Source organism: Nilaparvata lugens, chromosome 7 (assembly GCF_014356525.2).
Source record: "Nilaparvata lugens isolate BPH chromosome 7, ASM1435652v1, whole genome shotgun sequence".
Classification (NCBI taxonomy): domain Eukaryota; kingdom Metazoa; phylum Arthropoda; class Insecta; order Hemiptera; family Delphacidae; genus Nilaparvata; species Nilaparvata lugens.
This window is the reverse complement of record NC_052510.1, coordinates 27,892,208-27,910,986: the sequence shown is the minus strand read 5'-3', so window position 1 is coordinate 27,910,986 and position 18,779 is coordinate 27,892,208. Positions and strand designations below refer to the sequence as shown.

Here is an 18,779-nt window from a genome sequence, read left to right as displayed (position 1 = left end):
AAACTAAAGAGAGGAAGAGAGAAAATTAACAGCTGTGGTTATACATTTAGTAATATAATTTGAAAACATTGAATGATTCAATAAAAATATTTCCTGATGTCAAGATGAGTGCATATGAGCAACTGGGTGACACCATAAGGCATCGCTAACTTTTAATTGCTTTTTAAAATACACAGTTGAATGTATATTTCAACAGAGTTGAATGTGTTGTTCAAACTGAGGTGATAGCAACGCAACTAATCATCACACTTACTGACAACGATTTTTGGGTAACTAAGTATTATAGAAATGTATTTGAATGAAACTTGAAACGGTCCTATATAATTATATAATAAAATTTTCATCGATGGAGAGCACCTTTTCGGATACAAAATTCTATGACAGTGACGAGACTATATTAATTTATTAATCAAGTTACATTCAGCAAGCAATTTTTGTTTGTATGATGGATCTCAAAAACGATTATAACCAATACCTACTATTACTTCAGGCCCCACAACTAATTAATGACGTCATAACATGTAGATTGATTTTTCCTAGATCATAGTAGTTTCTACTAGCTTATCAATGTAACTTTTGTTACTGTATCGATTTTTTATTGGATCTAATACCATCTAAATTTCAGATTGAAGACATTTGTAATTTAATAAATAGAAATTTTATTGAAATAAAAACACTTTATTCCACAAATGCAATAATTTATCCATACTTTCAGCTTGATAGACATAAGCCTACTCGATTCAGTGATATAGCTATTGATGAATTCATCTCAACCAAGAATACTTAATAATAGCCTGTATCAGAATCGAAGGAGAGGTAAATCAAAGATAAACCAAATTTGATCTAACTCTTTTTTGGGAAAGAGGCTCCCACAATAACTATGATCACAATAAATCTGTTGTACAAAGAAACCCATCAGGAGACTGTTTCTCAGTTAGGAAAAACCTTTAATATTATGATGTTATGGACAGTTCCAACACTTTGCATTTACTTTTTAATTTATTAGTTCAAATAAAGTTCTTTCACACACTCTATTTACACTGTTCTTCCACACTCTAATTACACTGTTATTTCACATTTTATTTACGCTGTTCTTTCACACTTTGTAATATTACATTTTTTCTTGATTGGAATCGAATCTTCAATTCGAGATCTATAAAACTTGATAGTAAATATCAGAGTAATCGATATACGGACAACTTTTTTACTGAGAATTTATCGTAAATAATTGTGTTGCATTCCATGGTATCACCGAAACAGAATTAATAGATTATTTAAATATAGATGATATATAAATTTAAAATAACAGTTTCGAAATAAAGTTTTATTGAGAACAAATGTAAAATGTAAATTCTAAACTTGTAATTTATAATTTTTTGGAATTTAATAACGGTGACGTGTGCATGACGTCGTCACTGGTTTGAGGTGTGTCTACAAGGCTTTGCTCTGTACTTTGTGCTTTTCCTTCTCTCTAAAAAATGGTGGCTGGCTATGTGATCTGGTTTTGTGTTCTCTGATATTTTTCTGTTTAAGTGAATTTTTAATGTTTTAAATTGAGTTTTGAACAGTTTTATGGTGTTATAATTTTGTATAAAATCGTTTTGTGTATACAAGCCTATAGCCATTGTTTTCAACTATATAACTGGATAAGTATTTTAGCTTGTAATGATGCTAGGATGTTTAAGTGTGTAAGGTATTATTTTTTTAGATTTGTGTTGTATATTGCCAATATTCTTCTGAAGATTATAAGTTGGTTTGCTCTGTAAACTGGATTCCTCATTCATAGGCGATAGATCCATTCATAATTTATCAAGAATCTACCACTTTGGAGCCGATAACTACCTGTAGGTTAATAGGTGTGAAATGCTATCCAACCTATTTAGGAGAAATTGGTAGTACGGTAACTTCAATTTAATTTTCCACTCACACTTTATTTACACTGTTCTTCTACACTTCATGTAAACCCCGTTGTTTTGTAGATTTGAAGTTCTTTCTTCTTATCGCTCGTATCCATTCTCGTTTCAAAGTTACATCTTTCGAAAAAGAAAATACCACACGGATCGAAACTTTTTGAGTCTTGTTATAATTCCCCTCAACAATTAGGTACACAACAGTATCCCATGAATTAAAACCCCAAATTCATTATTACTTTTCACAAACGAATATTAGAAGAATGATAAACAAACCATATTCATTGAAATGGAAGACCTTGAAAATTGAATTTGAAATAATTCTAATTTTGTTGATTACCATATCAGATGTGATAACAAGCATCAGCGCTCTTATTTCGCTTGCTTACCGCCAGTAGATCATGGATCTACATGTGATGACGTCATAGTTTATTAGAGATCAGTTGTGGGGCCTGAAGTAATAGTAGGTATTGTTATAACGGCTTTGGTAGAATTCAGGTTATGAATATTTTACAAAAATAATCTTATCATTTAATTCCCGTAGCGAAGCACGGGTACCCTGCTAATAATGTATATTAAGATACACCATAACTTACTTCACACTAGAATATAATTGTTCATAGTTTAAGTGGGTGTCAGTTTTAATCCAAAGGAACTCTAGCATTAATCTAGTTCAATCGCCTCATACATTATTATAGGTACTAATCCTGTGTATCTGTAGGAAAAGGTTTAACATATTTTGGAGAATTATGGTTTCAATATTTCAGTTCTATCACTATTTGTCTTATCCCCACTTCCCCACTATAGATCAAGCTTATTTTTGCCATGAAATTTATTTAATGCATATAGAATTGTCTAAAAAGAATAAAAAATTGTGATTAGGAAAACTGCCAAGACTGCATTCAATTCCTAATGGAGTTTTAGTTGTTTATTACCAGCTTAGCAACATAGCTAAACGTTTTTGGGTACAAATTTCAAACAGAAATTCTATATTTGGTTTGTTTTTATGTGATAAATTACAATTTAAAGCAGTTTTGGACATTTGTAATGGTGAAGATGATTTTGAAAAAAAATTCTGTGAAATTTGAAAATTGAGTTTTAACCTTCTTTATTGTTCCAGCAGATTTTCAACTTGAAAGCTAGTTTGCCTCCATGGTGCACATTGGGTAATAACGTTGAATGGACTAGCAAATGTTGGCGGTCAGAAAAACTTATGTTCTCCTGACCGAAAACTGCACAACATCTCAAAGAATTTGGAAATATACAGTGTATATCTAAGCATTTGAGAATCATGGGCTATATTATTTATTGTGTATCTGCCATAAGCTAAATAAATAATTAGGAAAACCTTTTTAAATGAACATTGTAATGACGTGCTTCCTGTGGGGTTATCTCTTATGATAGAGTCCTATGTTGTGAAGTAATTATGTAAAGATGTAAATTTAATATATATAGGAGCAGTTACTAAAGTCCCTAATTTGCGAATAAATTCGCAAATAGTTAAGGCTGTCCGGCTCGCAAAATTGCTGGGTTCAAACCGCAGCTCTAGCTCAGTGGTAGATACATGAATTTTCCAAATATAATTAATCACCAAAAGGTTCAATAACTGGTGATTAATAATTCTTACCGCTGCTTCTGTGAAATTCTTGAAGAATACCAATAAGGAAATCAAAAAGAGAGTTGATGACTGATTATCAGTAACCATGTATCCAATTGAGGATAATAAAGACCAACTATGGTTTTTTCTAGTTGATTTTCAAAACACTCGCCATGAATACAGGTATCCACCAATTTATCCTTCTGAAATTCCTTAGAACTTACAACACCAGTTCTTGAAGCTCTCTGGATCCTTATATGAAATAACTGGAACCTTATTAATATAATTATCAATATGTTTTTTCTGGCGGACTAGTATGACTATCATCAAAGAATGATAAGTACTGAATGCTCTTAATAAGATCAATATTAATTGATTCACTAATCTTATATGCTGCAGAATATTTTACTTGGTACTGAGACAGCCCAAACTGTATATCACGAGATGAATTAGGATAAAATGAACTTCTATGATTTTGTATGCTGACATAAAACACAAAATATATTCCCATAGAACAATATATATATAAAATATTCTTATATCTATAATTTTCTTTAAATAAATTCTTTAACGGTTAACAATTATCACAAGGTTTAATAGCATTCACATTTGTGAGCTTTAAAAATTATAAATTTGTATTTAATACTGATACATGGACTTCAAGTCAATTCAGAATTCTACGATTTAAAACCTGTTCGGTCTGTAGATTTAAAAGGCTTTGATCAATTAGCAAATAATAATTATTAAAATAATTAAAAAAGAAAATCTCAGGGTTTTTAATGAGTCTGTGCCATGCATGGAAGTTGTCACAAAGTAAAATAGTGACGAGGAAATAGTTAATAATATTATTGAAAGACGCTCGGCTATCAGCAAGGCTAGCTGACTGCGGAGATAAGGAAGGTACCGATGGCGCACCATCTTCCGCGCATCGAGACTATTTCCACCGCCTCTGGCGGCGGCACAACTCCATCCCCTCCACTTTGGGGGAGTATTTAAAGGCCGGACGAGCCCCAGACCACAGCATTCCACTCACAACCTTCATGCTCCTTGTATAGCGGCCCGTTGGCTGCCGTACATCCCCGACCTCCTGCCCTGGTACAGCGGCCCGTTGGCTGCCGTACATCCCTAACCTTCCATCTCCCTAGGGCACAGCGGACCGTTGTCTGCCGTCCCTGTCCACCCATTTCCCCAGGGCACAGCGGACCATTGTCTGCCGTCCCTGACCTTCCATTCCCCCAGGGCACAGCGGACTGTTGTCTGCCGTCCCTGTCCTCCCATCTCCCTAGGGCACAGCGGACCGTTGTCTGCCGTCCCTGTCCTCCCATTTCCCCAGGGCACAGCGGACCGTTGTCTGCCGTCCCTGTCCTCCCATTTCCCCAGGGCACAGCAGACCGTTGTCTGCCGTCCCTGTCCTCCCATTTCCCCAGGGCACAGCAGACCGTTGTCTGCCGTCCCTGACCTTCCATTCCCCCAGGGCACAGCGGACCGTTGTCTGCCGTCCCTGTCCTCCCATCTCCCTAGGGCACAGCGGACCGTTGTCTGCCGTCCCTGTCCTCCCATTTCCCCAGGGCACAGCGGACCGTTGTCTGCCATCCCTATTCTTCCTTCTCCCCAGGGCACAGCGGACCGTTGTCTGCCGTCCCTATTCTTCCTTCTCCCCAGGGCACAGCGGACCGTTGTCTGCCATCCCTATTCTTCCTTCTCCCCAGGGCACAGCGGACCGTTGTCTGCCGTCCCTATTCTTCCTTCTCCCCAGGGCACAGCGGACATTTGTCTGCCGTCCCTATCCTGTCTGTCCTTCCTTTTCCTACTTCACTGGAGCGGAACCGAGGCCGTTAGGCCGATACAAAATTACATCAAAGTGGTGTCACCAGAGAAGAGAGCAACCTTCACGCCGTCAGAAGCACCAGGAGGTGCTGTTCACGCCAGCTGAGGCACAAAGAAGAAGGAAGAGGAACTTCGACTTGCCTCCTTTCCCCGCCCACATTACGACTTAGCGAAGTCATCCAGGAGCAACACCTGGGTATCAATCACCCACCTCTGAAGCTACTCAGGGTGTACGTGATAGATTGGCGCCCGCACTTGGGGCACGAGGCAACGAAGTAAGAATCATGAGTGAACAAGGCGAGGCTGTTTTAGATGCTCAGCACCAGGAGCTGATAGAGGATCAGTCGGTCGAAGACATAAACCCCGAGGTGATAGCCGACCCCAGAGTTTCCTGGATCTATAGATTGAAAAAGGATGAAGCTTTCAATCTTCTACAAGATTGGGGCATAGTGTCATCTGGAACACTTGCTGAGTTGAGAAGGTTGTTAGTAGAACAACATAAGAAGATGGCTGTATGTTTTCCCAGCCCAAGACCTGGAATAGTGAGCAGAAGTGGTGAGGAATCCGGACACTCAGCAACAGGTACTCATGCTGAAGTTGGAACCAACATTCACACAAACCCCCTCATGGACCCAGGGGCGGTATGTGACAAAGTAAGAAGCTGGAGACTGTCATTCGATGGCCAATCAGATGCTCCCAGCTTCTTAGAAAGGCTAGATGAGCTACAACAAGCTTATGGGCTCACTGGCAACCAACTACTAGTCGCGCTACCTGAATTACTAGTTGGTAAAGCTACCCTATGGATGCGTAATCGTCGTGACCAGTGGAAATCATGGGACAATTTTGTGACAGATTTCAGATCACGCTACTACCCACTTACCTATGAGGAGGACCTCGAGACTCTAATTCAGGCAAGGAAGCAAAAAGAAGGTGAATCGTTTGACGAATTTCTCGAAGATGTACTGACACTCATGAGGCGTCGAGGAGGTTTTACAGACGAGAATAGATTACAGAGAGTGTATAAGAATCTCCTCCCATGGTACAAATTGTATATTTGGCAATCAGATGTTCATAGTATCAACGAATTGGAAAAATTCGCGAGGGAGTATGAACAAATAAAAGCAGAGGAGAAACAGAATGGACAGAATTCGAGAGTTCACATGATTGAGGACACGAAAAAGATTACAAGGCTCAAGGTTGAGACAGTTATAACCCCTACTAGTAACAGACCATCTCTTAGTGTGTCTGAACCCAAGTGTGGGCAATACAAGAGACCCAACAATATCAGCTGTACAATCCGAATCTCAGGACAACAAGGATCACGACAAAAGGATATTCATGCAGGTTGGTTTGAACGGAGTTGAACTCAATGCTTTGATTGATGCCAGGGCGGAATTGTCATATATTCCAGAACAAGCATCTTCGGGCAACATAGTGATGGATCACAGGGATGAGATGAATGACTCCGAACAGCGGGCCACAATTCATGCCCCAGCCACCAACACAAGTTGTAACTCCAAGAGTGATGTGGAAAAGTTAATATCACCCCCCACAGTCATGGATGTGAACCAGACAACACCACCCCCTACTGTCATGGATGTGGAGGAGTCAATACCCTCCTCAACTGATACGGATGTAGAAGAGCAAACACAGTCTTCGACTGTCAAAGAGGTAGTCTCACAGTCCCAGGATCCCAAACCAGGACTCTCAAGGAATAAGGATCCAGTGTTGTGTCACCGAGTCTCAACACCTGGTAAGCATAAACGGGCTGGCAAGCCACGCATAAAAGTCCAATTTCCAGATGGACGATGTAAATATGTACCTGGTGGACTGGGTGTAGATGATGCTCATAGTGAGTGGCATACACCTCTAAAGGTGATGCCTGGGAGGTGTACACCTCTTAAGGTGATGCCTAGATGGCTCACGCCTTTGAAGGTGGTGCCATAGAGGGCTCTGACCCCCCCCCCCCCCACCACAAGTAGGAGTGGGGTGTCACAAAGTAAAATAGTGACGAGGAAATAGTTAATAATATTGGGGGGTTGGCAAGCCTGACTTGCTTGTGATTGTTGTTGATATTTGGAGCTCTTCAGTTTTTAATGATTTTAATACGAAATGTTAGTTTAATAGTGTTTAGTGTGAAAGTTTCATGGAGTGAAAAGACTGAACATTGTGTTGATTATCAAGATATTATTATTACAAGTAAGTTTTACGTGTATTGATGAATCAAAATAGCGTCTTTGAGCTGGGAACTCAATTGTTTGTGATCAGGACAAGCTTAATTCTGTTATCAGAACTGTTTTCTGCATTTGTGTGAGTGTTTCTAGCTTGTGTTGCCGCAATTATACCAACGGTTTCGGTGAAAATTCCCCCAATTTTTTCTGAACTGTAAAGAGGACTACTCCGTAACGTTGCCTGTGATCCTTCGATTTTTTCATTGAGCAGTCTATCTATAAGATCCTTCGATTACTCTGTTGTTTGTAGCCGGCAGCCTCTACCTGCCTTAATTGAATCTATTACCTGACTCATAGAGAGCATTGCTTATCTGCTGATAAGAGATATAAGGCAGTGGGTCAGAAATTCCGAGATTGCGACTATTTCTATTACTATTATTATTCCTAATTTGTCAAACTTTACGCAAACAGTTCAATCACAGTCGATCAGGCTAGAGTTGAATAAAAATTTATTCTCATCGTGTATTCATCGATAACATAATCTACTCGTATAATGGCCCTGAATATTAATAATGTAACAGAGATTCTCGAGAAATTCAAAAGCGAAATTATCGCAAATACTAAGGAAGTTATAAAAAAGGAAATAAGTGAGTTGAATTTTAAAACAATCATCGCAGAACAGAATAATAAAATTGAAGAACTAAGAACGCAGAATGAAAGATTGAAAAGTGATCTTCAGAAACAGTATTATTTGATTAACAACATGAAAAGAGAAAACAATTTGATTTTCTATGGGGTTAATGAGTCTGATAATGAAGATGGAGGACACGTCATGGGAAAGATAATGGACATATGCAATGAAGTGATGAAAGTGGAACTTAAAGAAAGTGAGATAAACTTTGTTCGAAGATTGGGAAGAAAATCAGATACTAAAACACGGCCAATTATCCTTTCGTTAGTCTCGATGAGTAAGAAAACAAGTATCCTGAAAAACTGTGGCAAGCTGAAAAATTCCAAGATCTTTGTTAATGTAGACCTAGATAAGGAATCGAGAGAGAAGCATAGAGAGCTGAGTGATATCCGAAAAAACTTAGTAACACACATAGTGTTAAGATGGCAAAGAATGGGTTGGAGGTAGATGGAAAATTTATGAGCTATGATAGCTTGAGAGCTGAGCACAGTATGGAAGCGGGGGAAAATCGTCAATGGCAGGAAAACAGAAAAAAGAGAAAAGGAGAAACTCTTCAGAGGCAGACCCGGAAAAACAGCTCCAGTCAACCAATCAACAATTCTGATATTACAACTTTTTTTCGTCCCTCAGGGAGTGGAGAGATTAAAAAATCTGACCAATAATTGCTTGAAACATCAACATCCAATAGTGAGTCCACCCAGTAGCGTTGTTAATGAAACAGAGAACAAAAAAATCAGGATAATTTCCTATAATATTGCTGGTATCAAAAATAAAATTTATGATGCTGATTTTGTGAATTTTTTGCAAGAGTTTGATATTGTAGTTTTGTTAGAGACATTTCTGTACGATGAAGAACTGTGTTCAAGAATAAAATCGATTATGAATAATTTTGATATGAATTGGGAACCGGCGGAGCGCACATCAATCTATGGCAGAGCAAGCGGAGGAATTATTTATGCAATCAAGAAAAATAATGAGAATATTGCAAGTTTTCGTAATATTGAAGGATTTGGTGTGATTGATATTCTTCTAGATGGAAATTCTGTGTACTTGCTACCAGTATATATGAAAGCTAGTGAGTGGAATAATAATTTTAAGCGACTATACGATTTCCTGTTGAATTTGGGAGACAAGAAGGTGATAGTGATAGGAGATCTCAATGGAAGAGTTGGAAGCTGTCAAGTAATACCTGATGTGATTCTTACGAATTCTCACAGCTTTGAAAGAATGGATAGAGTATCTAAAGACCCTATTGTGAATGCAAACGGCAGAGCTCTCTTATCTTTGTTTGATGACTTTACACTGATTATACTAAACGGCCGTATGTGGGGAGACCTAAGTGGAGAATTCACATATATTGGAGGTCGAGGGTCCTCAGTAATAGATCTTTGTGCTTTGTCAGCTGATTTGATTTCATACGTTACATCATTCCACGTTCTGCCTGCAACTTTCTCAGACCATCTACCAATCGTCTTGCAGCTGAGAGCAGGTCAACAGGCCCATGTTCCGGAAAACTCACGGGTTATACCGTTATTACCGAAATTGAAATGGAACCCTAAAAACAAGAACACCTATCAGAGGAAACTCAATGCTCTAGTGGAGAATATGGATGCACGGAATGAGACGGATGTGGATCTAGAGGTACATCTTACATGCCTGGTAAGTTTGATATACGAATGTGTCCCTCTAAATAGTATCAAACTAAAGAATAAACAGACTGATTATTCTTCAAGACAGAATTGGTTCGACCAGGAATGTAGAGCAGAGAGAAGGAAATTGTTTGAGTTGTTGAAGGTTTATAGAAGGACAAATTGTGAAGCTATTAGAGAGCAGTATGTCGGCAAGAGACGTCAATATAAACAAATGTGTACCGGAAAGAAAAAAAGTTATTGGCTCAATTGTGTTGAAAGATTCAATACTGTATCGGATTCAAAGGAATTTTGGAATATTGTTAAACAACTGAAAAAGACACAATTTTACTCTGGTGCTAATATCTCTATGGAAAACTGGATGCAACATTTTCAGCAGCTCTTGAATCCAACTGTTGTGTGTGAAAGACTTCTCTATGCAGAGCCGGAAATTTCAATAGATATATTGGATTCACCAATAACACTGCAAGAACTAAACAAGGTTTTACTGAAAGCTAAGGATGGAAAGGCACCAGGGGACGATCGTATAGCTTATGAATTCTACAAAAACGCGCCGGAAAATTACAAGAGAAAACTGGTTAATGTGTTTAATAGAATATTAGAGAAGGGAGTCGTTCCAGAAGCATTCAAAAGCTCAATAATATTCCCAATTCATAAGAAAGGTGATAGAAACGAACCATCGAATTATAGAGGAATATCGTTTGGGAATGCCATAGGAAAATTGTTTGCAGGTGTGCTACTGCTACGACTTGAGGCTTGGAATTTAGAGAACAATGTGCTGGGCGAATTTCAGGCTGGTTTCCGGCGGTCCTACTCCACAGTAGACAATATATTTAATCTTGTCAGCATTGCTAAAATCAAGTGCAGAATCAGGAGACAGAAACTGTATGCCTTTTTCGTCGACCTCAGTGCCGCGTTCGACCGAATAGACAGATACTCTCTCTTTTATAAATTATCCACAATCGGAATATCATCAAAGATCATCAGAGTATTGAGAAGTATGTATGAAGGGACACGTTCTAGAGTTTGGGGACAGGAAGGTCTGACGGAAGCATTCGAGACATGTACAGGCGTGAAACAAGGCTGCTTGGTGAGCCCACTTCTGTTCTCTCTTTTCATTAACGATATAGAGGAGTATCTGGAGGGAGGTGTTAATGTAGGAGAGACACGAATAAAGCTGCTTGCCTATGCAGACGATATTGTGCTGCTAGCGCCTGATCAATGGACTCTCAGTAACATGATTGGAGGTCTAGAGGAATATTGTAAACTGTGGGGTCTACAAGTTAATTTGGGAAAGTCTAAGATTATGATTTTCAGGAATGGAGGAAAAGTGAAAAGCTCAGAAAAGTGGTACTTCAATGGTGAGCAGGTTGAGGTAGTAGACCACTATAAATATTTGGGAATGGTATTGACATCTAGGCTATCTTGGACTAGACATCTCAAGGAAAGGTCTAACACAGCAATAGCAGCTTTAAGTTCTTGTGGCACAATAATCTTCAATGATAAGATTGGGTTTGCTGCGAAAAAACGAATTTTCCAGACGGTGACTCGAGCTATGCTTTGCTATGGAGCACAGATTTGGGGGACAAGAATCTATGATATTGTAGAGAAAGTTCAAAGGACATTCGTTAAGAGAGTATTTTGTTTGCCAATGAATGCGCCAAATTATATTCTGTCCCTCGAAACTGGAATGCCAAGTCTGTTCACCTACACTTTGAAGCAGCACCTCAAGTATATTCAGCAAGTACTGGCAATGCCTGAACACCGATATCCTCGATTGTTGCTGAAGGAGATCATCGATAAAAATCTATATCTGGTACATGAATGGCAGGATCTCAATGAACAACTTCACATCCGTTTGGAGCCAGAAGGAATTGGAGACATTAATGTTGAAGAGTTGATCACCTTGGTGGAGCGGCAGCTGAGAAGTCAGTGTCATGAGAGGGCGCAGAATTCGCGGAGACTAGTACTCTTTCCAAGATTGCTGAAATTCAGTGAATATCTGGAGGGGGCTGAAGACTTTGCATCGGTCAAGTGGCTCTTCAAGGCAAGAACTGAACAAATTCGTCTCAACAGATATTCATTTGTGACCAGCAGCCAGCTCTGCTCTCTATGCAACGCCCGGAAAGAAGAGGACATTTTACACTTTTTGGGAGAATGTGCGGTGTTGGCGGAGATCAGATGGAGATATTTCCGGAGAAGGGTGCTATCGGCTGACGAGCTTCTGCCCTACCTGAACGGTGAAGCATGGAGGATTTTGAGTGCATATTGTGGACGGGCGTGGAGCTATCGATTCACTTTGGTGAGTGAGTTTAATTATTGAGTGGAGAACTTTTTACTAACCAACTTTGCCAACCTACCCAGATGTCACGCTAGTGATCCAGGGTATATAGGCCGGCGAAAAAAACAAATCAAATGAGAGGAAATGAAAGACTTTTTTGAAAAATTTATGTTAAAGAAAATTCATATGATAACATTTTATTATTCTCATGTATTTCTATTTTTTGAATTGATGTAAATAAAGGCATTTATTATTATTATTATTATTATTATTATTATTATTATTATATTATTATTATTATTATTATTATATTATTATTATTATTATTATTATATTATTATTATTATATTATTATTATTATTATTATATTATTATTATTATATTATTATTATTATATTATTATTATTATTATATTATTATTATTATATTATTATTATTATATTATTATTATTATTATTATTATATTATTATTATTATATTATTATTATTATTATATTATTATTATTATTATATTATTATTATTATTATATTATTATTATTATTATATTATTATTATTATATTATTATTATTATATTATTATTATTATATTATTATTATTATATTATTATTATTATTATATTATTATTATTATATTATTATTATTATATTATTATTATTATATTATTATTATTATTATATTATTATTATTATATTATTATTATTATATTATTATTATTATATTATTATTATTATTATATTATTATTATTATATTATTATTATTATATTATTATTATTATATTATTATTATTATATTATTATTATTATATTATTATTATTATATTATTATTATTATATTATTATTATTATTATATTATTATTATTATATTATTATTATTATATTATTATTATTATATTATTATTATTATATTATTATTATTATATTATTATTATTATTATATTATTATTATTATATTATTATTATTATATTATTATTATTATATTATTATTATTATATTATTATTATTATATTATTATTATTATTATTATTATTATATTATTATTATTATATTATTATTATTATATTATTATTATTATTATTATTATTATATTATTATTATTATATTATTATTATTATATTATTATTATTATTATTATTATTATATTATTATTATTATATTATTATTATTATATTATTATTATTATTATTATTATTATATTATTATTATTATATTATTATTATTATATTATTATTATTATTATATTATTATTATTATTATTATTATTATATTATTATTATTATATTATTATTATTATATTATTATTATTATTATATTATTATTATTATATTATTATTATTATATTATTATTATTATTATTATTATATTATTATTATTATTATTATTATTATATTATTATTATTATTATTATTATTATATTATTATTATTATATTATTATTATTATTATATTATTATTATTATTATTATTATTATATTATTATTATTATTATTATTATATTATTATTATTATATTATTATTATTATATTATTATTATTATATTATTATTATTATATTATTATTATTATTATTATTATATTATTATTATTATTATATTATTATTATTATATTATTATTATTATTATTATATTATTATTATTATTATTATTATTATATTATTATTATTATTATATTATTATTATTATTATTATTATTATATTATTATTATTATTATTATTATATTATTATTATTATTATTATATTATTATTATTATTATTATTATATTATTATTATTATTATATTATTATTATTATATTATTATTATTATTATTATATTATTATTATTATTATATTATTATTATTATATTATTATTATTATATTATTATTATTATTATTATATTATTATTATTATTATATTATTATTATTATTATATTATTATTATTATATTATTATTATTATATTATTATTATTATTATTATTATTATATTATTATTATTATTATTATATTATTATTATTATATTATTATTATTATTATTATATTATTATTATTATATTATTATTATTATTATTATATTATTATTATTATATTATTATTATTATATTATTATTATTATATTATTATTATTATATTATTATTATTATATTATTATTATTATTATATTATTATTATTATTATATTATTATTATTATTATATTATTATTATTATTATTATTATATTATTATTATTATATTATTATTATTATTATTATTATTATTATATTATTATTATTATTATTATATTATTATTATTATATTATTATTATTATTATTATTATTATATTATTATTATTATTATATTATTATTATTATATTATTATTATTATTATATTATTATTATTAATTCCCCAACTCTAATAAAAAAGGCCTTTATAAAACGAGCTCGTTTGAACAAACACTCACAGTAATGATGTTCTTGGAGGTCTTGTAGAATAAATTAATTATGCAGGTCCTTTTCATCTTGGCTGGGCTCGCGCGTGGTCCAGATTTCTTATAGATTTCTTTCCGTATTAAAGATATTTATGGGAATTGATTACAATTAAGAACTCTTCAACAACACTGAGTTCACAGATAGATAAACATTAATTACAAATAGTTCACATTTAAAAGAGGGATTGGCTTGATAATTTTAAAATTTAACAAGAAAGAAGACCCTAATTTCCATGTGCATCCTTTCAGAACGAGATCACAAACCAGAAAAAGATGGTTTCCAGAAAAATTTTATCTCTTCCTTGAACGATTTGTAAGCCTCCTTCTGATTGGCTTTTTGATTTAGCAAAGCTCAATACAATTGGTTACTTCAGATTCAGGGTTTCTTCAACTTTATAATAGAAAAATAAATAAAAAGTTTTTACATAAATAGATGGAGTGATTGTCTTAAACTATTCTAATAAATAAATCGTGATATACGATGCTATCATGCAACATATATTTAATTTTTTATACAAGTTTTGTATACTCTTGATTTTCGTGCTTTTTTAGATTGTAATAAATATTTATGCAGCAATAATAGTTGTCCCTATTCATTTACATAAACCTTCCTTAGTATATATAATACATCTTTTGTGAGTAAGCTTTATAATTCAACTTGTACTGGTTGATCGAACAATCAGCTGATTCTTTAGGTTGTAAAATCTGACAAAGCATTTATTAGAACAGGTCCACTTTGATACTCGTTCCGTTACTACGTAGATGTCATTTTGTCCATTTGCACTATCCGGTGACGTCACAGTCACGGTTACATGTCACTGTCATACTCAAGATTGTTTTCTAATATTATTCGTCGTATTATTTGTCATTTCAATTTTAATATTTGTTATATTCAATTTTTTGGAATTTATTTCGTCTTTTAGGCATCTTACTTTCTTGATATTTGCTACTTTTTCATCAAACGTTTGCCAACGTTTGCCTACGTGTCTGGCATTTCCAGCTTGTTCTTTTTGTTACTAGAGCGTTGGTCTAGCCTCTTGTCTTTCGATCACTTCTCGTCGGTGAGTGCACATCGCTTATGCGGTTTACCTTTCTTCATCCAAATTCATCTGGTTTACTGAACGTTTTGAATGTGAATTATTCCGTCAAATTAATTCTTCAAATGTATTCATTAACTGTGATTCAATTATTTATCAATTTCTTCGTGTATTTACATTGATAAACTTTGTCAAAGTTCCATAGTATTGTGTTAGCGTCTATAGCCATTCTTCTAACAACATGGATTCACCACTTGAAACTCAAACTTTCAATTTCATCATTTCTACCGTTTAGAAATCAATCTAAAAATTCCACAACTTGGAATTCGAGTTATTTGTTTGGAATTCTACATGTTCCTGTTCACATTCCCACTGGGGGAATCGCCTACTGTGTTGGACGCTTCTATTCTCATCATCACGTGGCCATCATATTGGCACTTGCTGAACGTCCTGTTCCTTGGGGTACCATGGATTCCTTGCCTATCTGCCTGGCTGCATCTCTTCCTCAAAAATTTAATTCAGGTTACGTAAATCATTTTATTCAATTTTCATTTTTTTACTCATGTATTGCATAATTGTTCATGAAAATACTAACAGTGTGTCAATACTGGACCACGTTGTTCTCTATTTCTAATTCAAACATTTTAATGTGCATTCATATTATTTTTGTAGCTATCATTCAGCTTTTACAGCAATTAAAAACATTTAATTGTCCGTACTTATTTGGCATTCAAGCCTATGTTCATGAATTCAATATGTTACAGTGTATGTCTCATTGAGAGCACTGTCCTACATTATTTAAGAGAGTATTTTGTTTGCCAATGAATGCGCCAAATTATATTCTGTCCCTCGAAACTGGAATGCCAAGTCTGTTCACCTACACTTTGAAGCAGCACCTCAAGTATATTCAGCAAGTACTGGCAATGCCTGAACACCGATATCCTCGATTGTTGCTGAAGGAGATCATCGATAAAAATCTATATCTGGTACATGAATGGCAGGATCTCAATGAACAACTTCACATCCGTTTGGAGCCAGAAGGAATTGGAGACATTAATGTTGAAGAGTTGATCACCTTGGTGGAGCGGCAGCTGAGAAGTCAGTGTCATGAGAGGGCGCAGAATTCGCGGAGACTAGTACTCTTTCCAAGATTGCTGAAATTCAGTGAATATCTGGAGGGGGCTGAAGACTTTGCATCGGTCAAGTGGCTCTTCAAGGCAAGAACTGAACAAATTCGTCTCAACAGATATTCATTTGTGACCAGCAGCCAGCTCTGCTCTCTATGCAACGCCCGGAAAGAAGAGGACATTTTACACTTTTTGGGAGAATGTGCGGTGTTGGCGGAGATCAGATGGAGATATTTCCGGAGAAGGGTGCTATCGGCTGACGAGCTTCTGCCCTACCTGAACGGTGAAGCATGGAGGATTTTGAGTGCATATTGTGGACGGGCGTGGAGCTATCGATTCACTTTGGTGAGTGAGTTTAATTATTGAGTTGAATTTTAAAACAATCATCGCAGAACAGAATAATAAAATTGAAGAACTAAGAACGCAGAATGAAAGATTGAAAAGTGATCTTCAGAAACAGTATTATTTGATTAACAACATGAAAAGAGAAAACAATTTGATTTTCTATGGGGTTAATGAGTCTGATAATGAAGATGGAGGACACGTCATGGGAAAGATAATGGACATATGCAATGAAGTGATGAAAGTGGAACTTAAAGAAAGTGAGATAAACTTTGTTCGAAGATTGGGAAGAAAATCAGATACTAAAACACGGCCAATTATCCTTTCGTTAGTCTCGATGAGTAAGAAAACAAGTATCCTGAAAAACTGTGGCAAGCTGAAAAATTCCAAGATCTTTGTTAATGTAGACCTAGATAAGGAATCGAGAGAGAAGCATAGAGAGCTGAGTGATATCCGAAAAAGACTTAGTAACACACATAGTGTTAAGATGGCAAAGAATGGGTTGGAGGTAGATGGAAAATTTATGAGCTATGATAGCTTGAGAGCTGAGCACAGTATGGAAGCGGGGGAAAATCGTCAATGGCAGGAAAACAGAAAAAAGAGAAAAGGAGAAACTCTTCAGAGGCAGACCCGGAAAAACAGCTCCAGTCAACCAATCAACAATTCTGATATTACAACTTTTTTTCGTCCCTCAGGGAGTGGAGAGATTAAAAAATCTGACCAATAATTGCTTGAAACATCAACATCCAATAGTGAGTCCACCCAGTAGCGTTGTTAATGAAACAGAGAACAAAAAAATCAGGATAATTTCCTATAATATTGCTGGTATCAAAAATAAAATTTATGATGCTGATTTTGTGAATTTTTTGCAAGAGTTTGATATTGTAGTTTTGTTAGAGACATTTCTGTACGATGAAGAACTGTGTTCAAGAATAAAATCGATTATGAATAATTTTGATATGAATTGGGAACCGGCGGAGCGCACATCAATCTATGGCAGAGCAAGCGGAGGAATTATTTATGCAATCAAGAAAAATAATGAGAATATTGCAAGTTTTCGTAATATTGAAGGATTTGGTGTGATTGATATTCTTCTAGATGGAAATTCTGTGTACTTGCTACCAGTATATATGAAAGCTAGTGAGTGGAATAATAATTTTAAGCGACTATACGATTTCCTGTTGAATTTGGGAGACAAGAAGGTGATAGTGATAGGAGATCTCAATGGAAGAGTTGGAAGCTGTCAAGTAATACCTGATGTGATTCTTACGAATTCTCACAGCTTTGAAAGAATGGATAGAGTATCTAAAGACCCTATTGTGAATGCAAACGGCAGAGCTCTCTTATCTTTGTTTGATGACTTTACACTGATTATACTAAACGGCCGTATGTGGGGAGACCTAAGTGGAGAATTCACATATATTGGAGGTCGAGGGTCCTCAGTAATAGATCTTTGTGCTTTGTCAGCTGATTTGATTTCATACGTTACATCATTCCACGTTCTGCCTGCAACTTTCTCAGACCATCTACCAATCGTCTTGCAGCTGAGAGCAGGTCAACAGGCCCATGTTCCGGAAAACTCACGGGTTATACCGTTATTACCGAAATTGAAATGGAACCCTAAAAACAAGAACACCTATCAGAGGAAACTCAATGCTCTAGTGGAGAATATGGATGCACGGAATGAGACGGATGTGGAT

General features: G+C 34.0%; 1 protein-coding gene across 1 annotated transcript; it reads left to right on the top strand.

The window, feature by feature from the left end:
• The first annotated feature begins 7,381 nt into the window (after positions 1 to 7,381).
• On the top strand, positions 7,382 to 17,837 carry LOC120352350. Its single transcript, XM_039432432.1, has 2 exons — positions 7,382 to 8,196; positions 17,144 to 17,837. The coding sequence occupies exons 1-2, from the start codon at positions 8,059 to 8,061 to the stop codon at positions 17,804 to 17,806; spliced, it is 801 nt and encodes a 266-aa protein (XP_039288366.1). The 5' UTR covers positions 7,382 to 8,058; the 3' UTR covers positions 17,807 to 17,837.
• Positions 17,838 to 18,779: the final 942 nt, after the last annotated feature.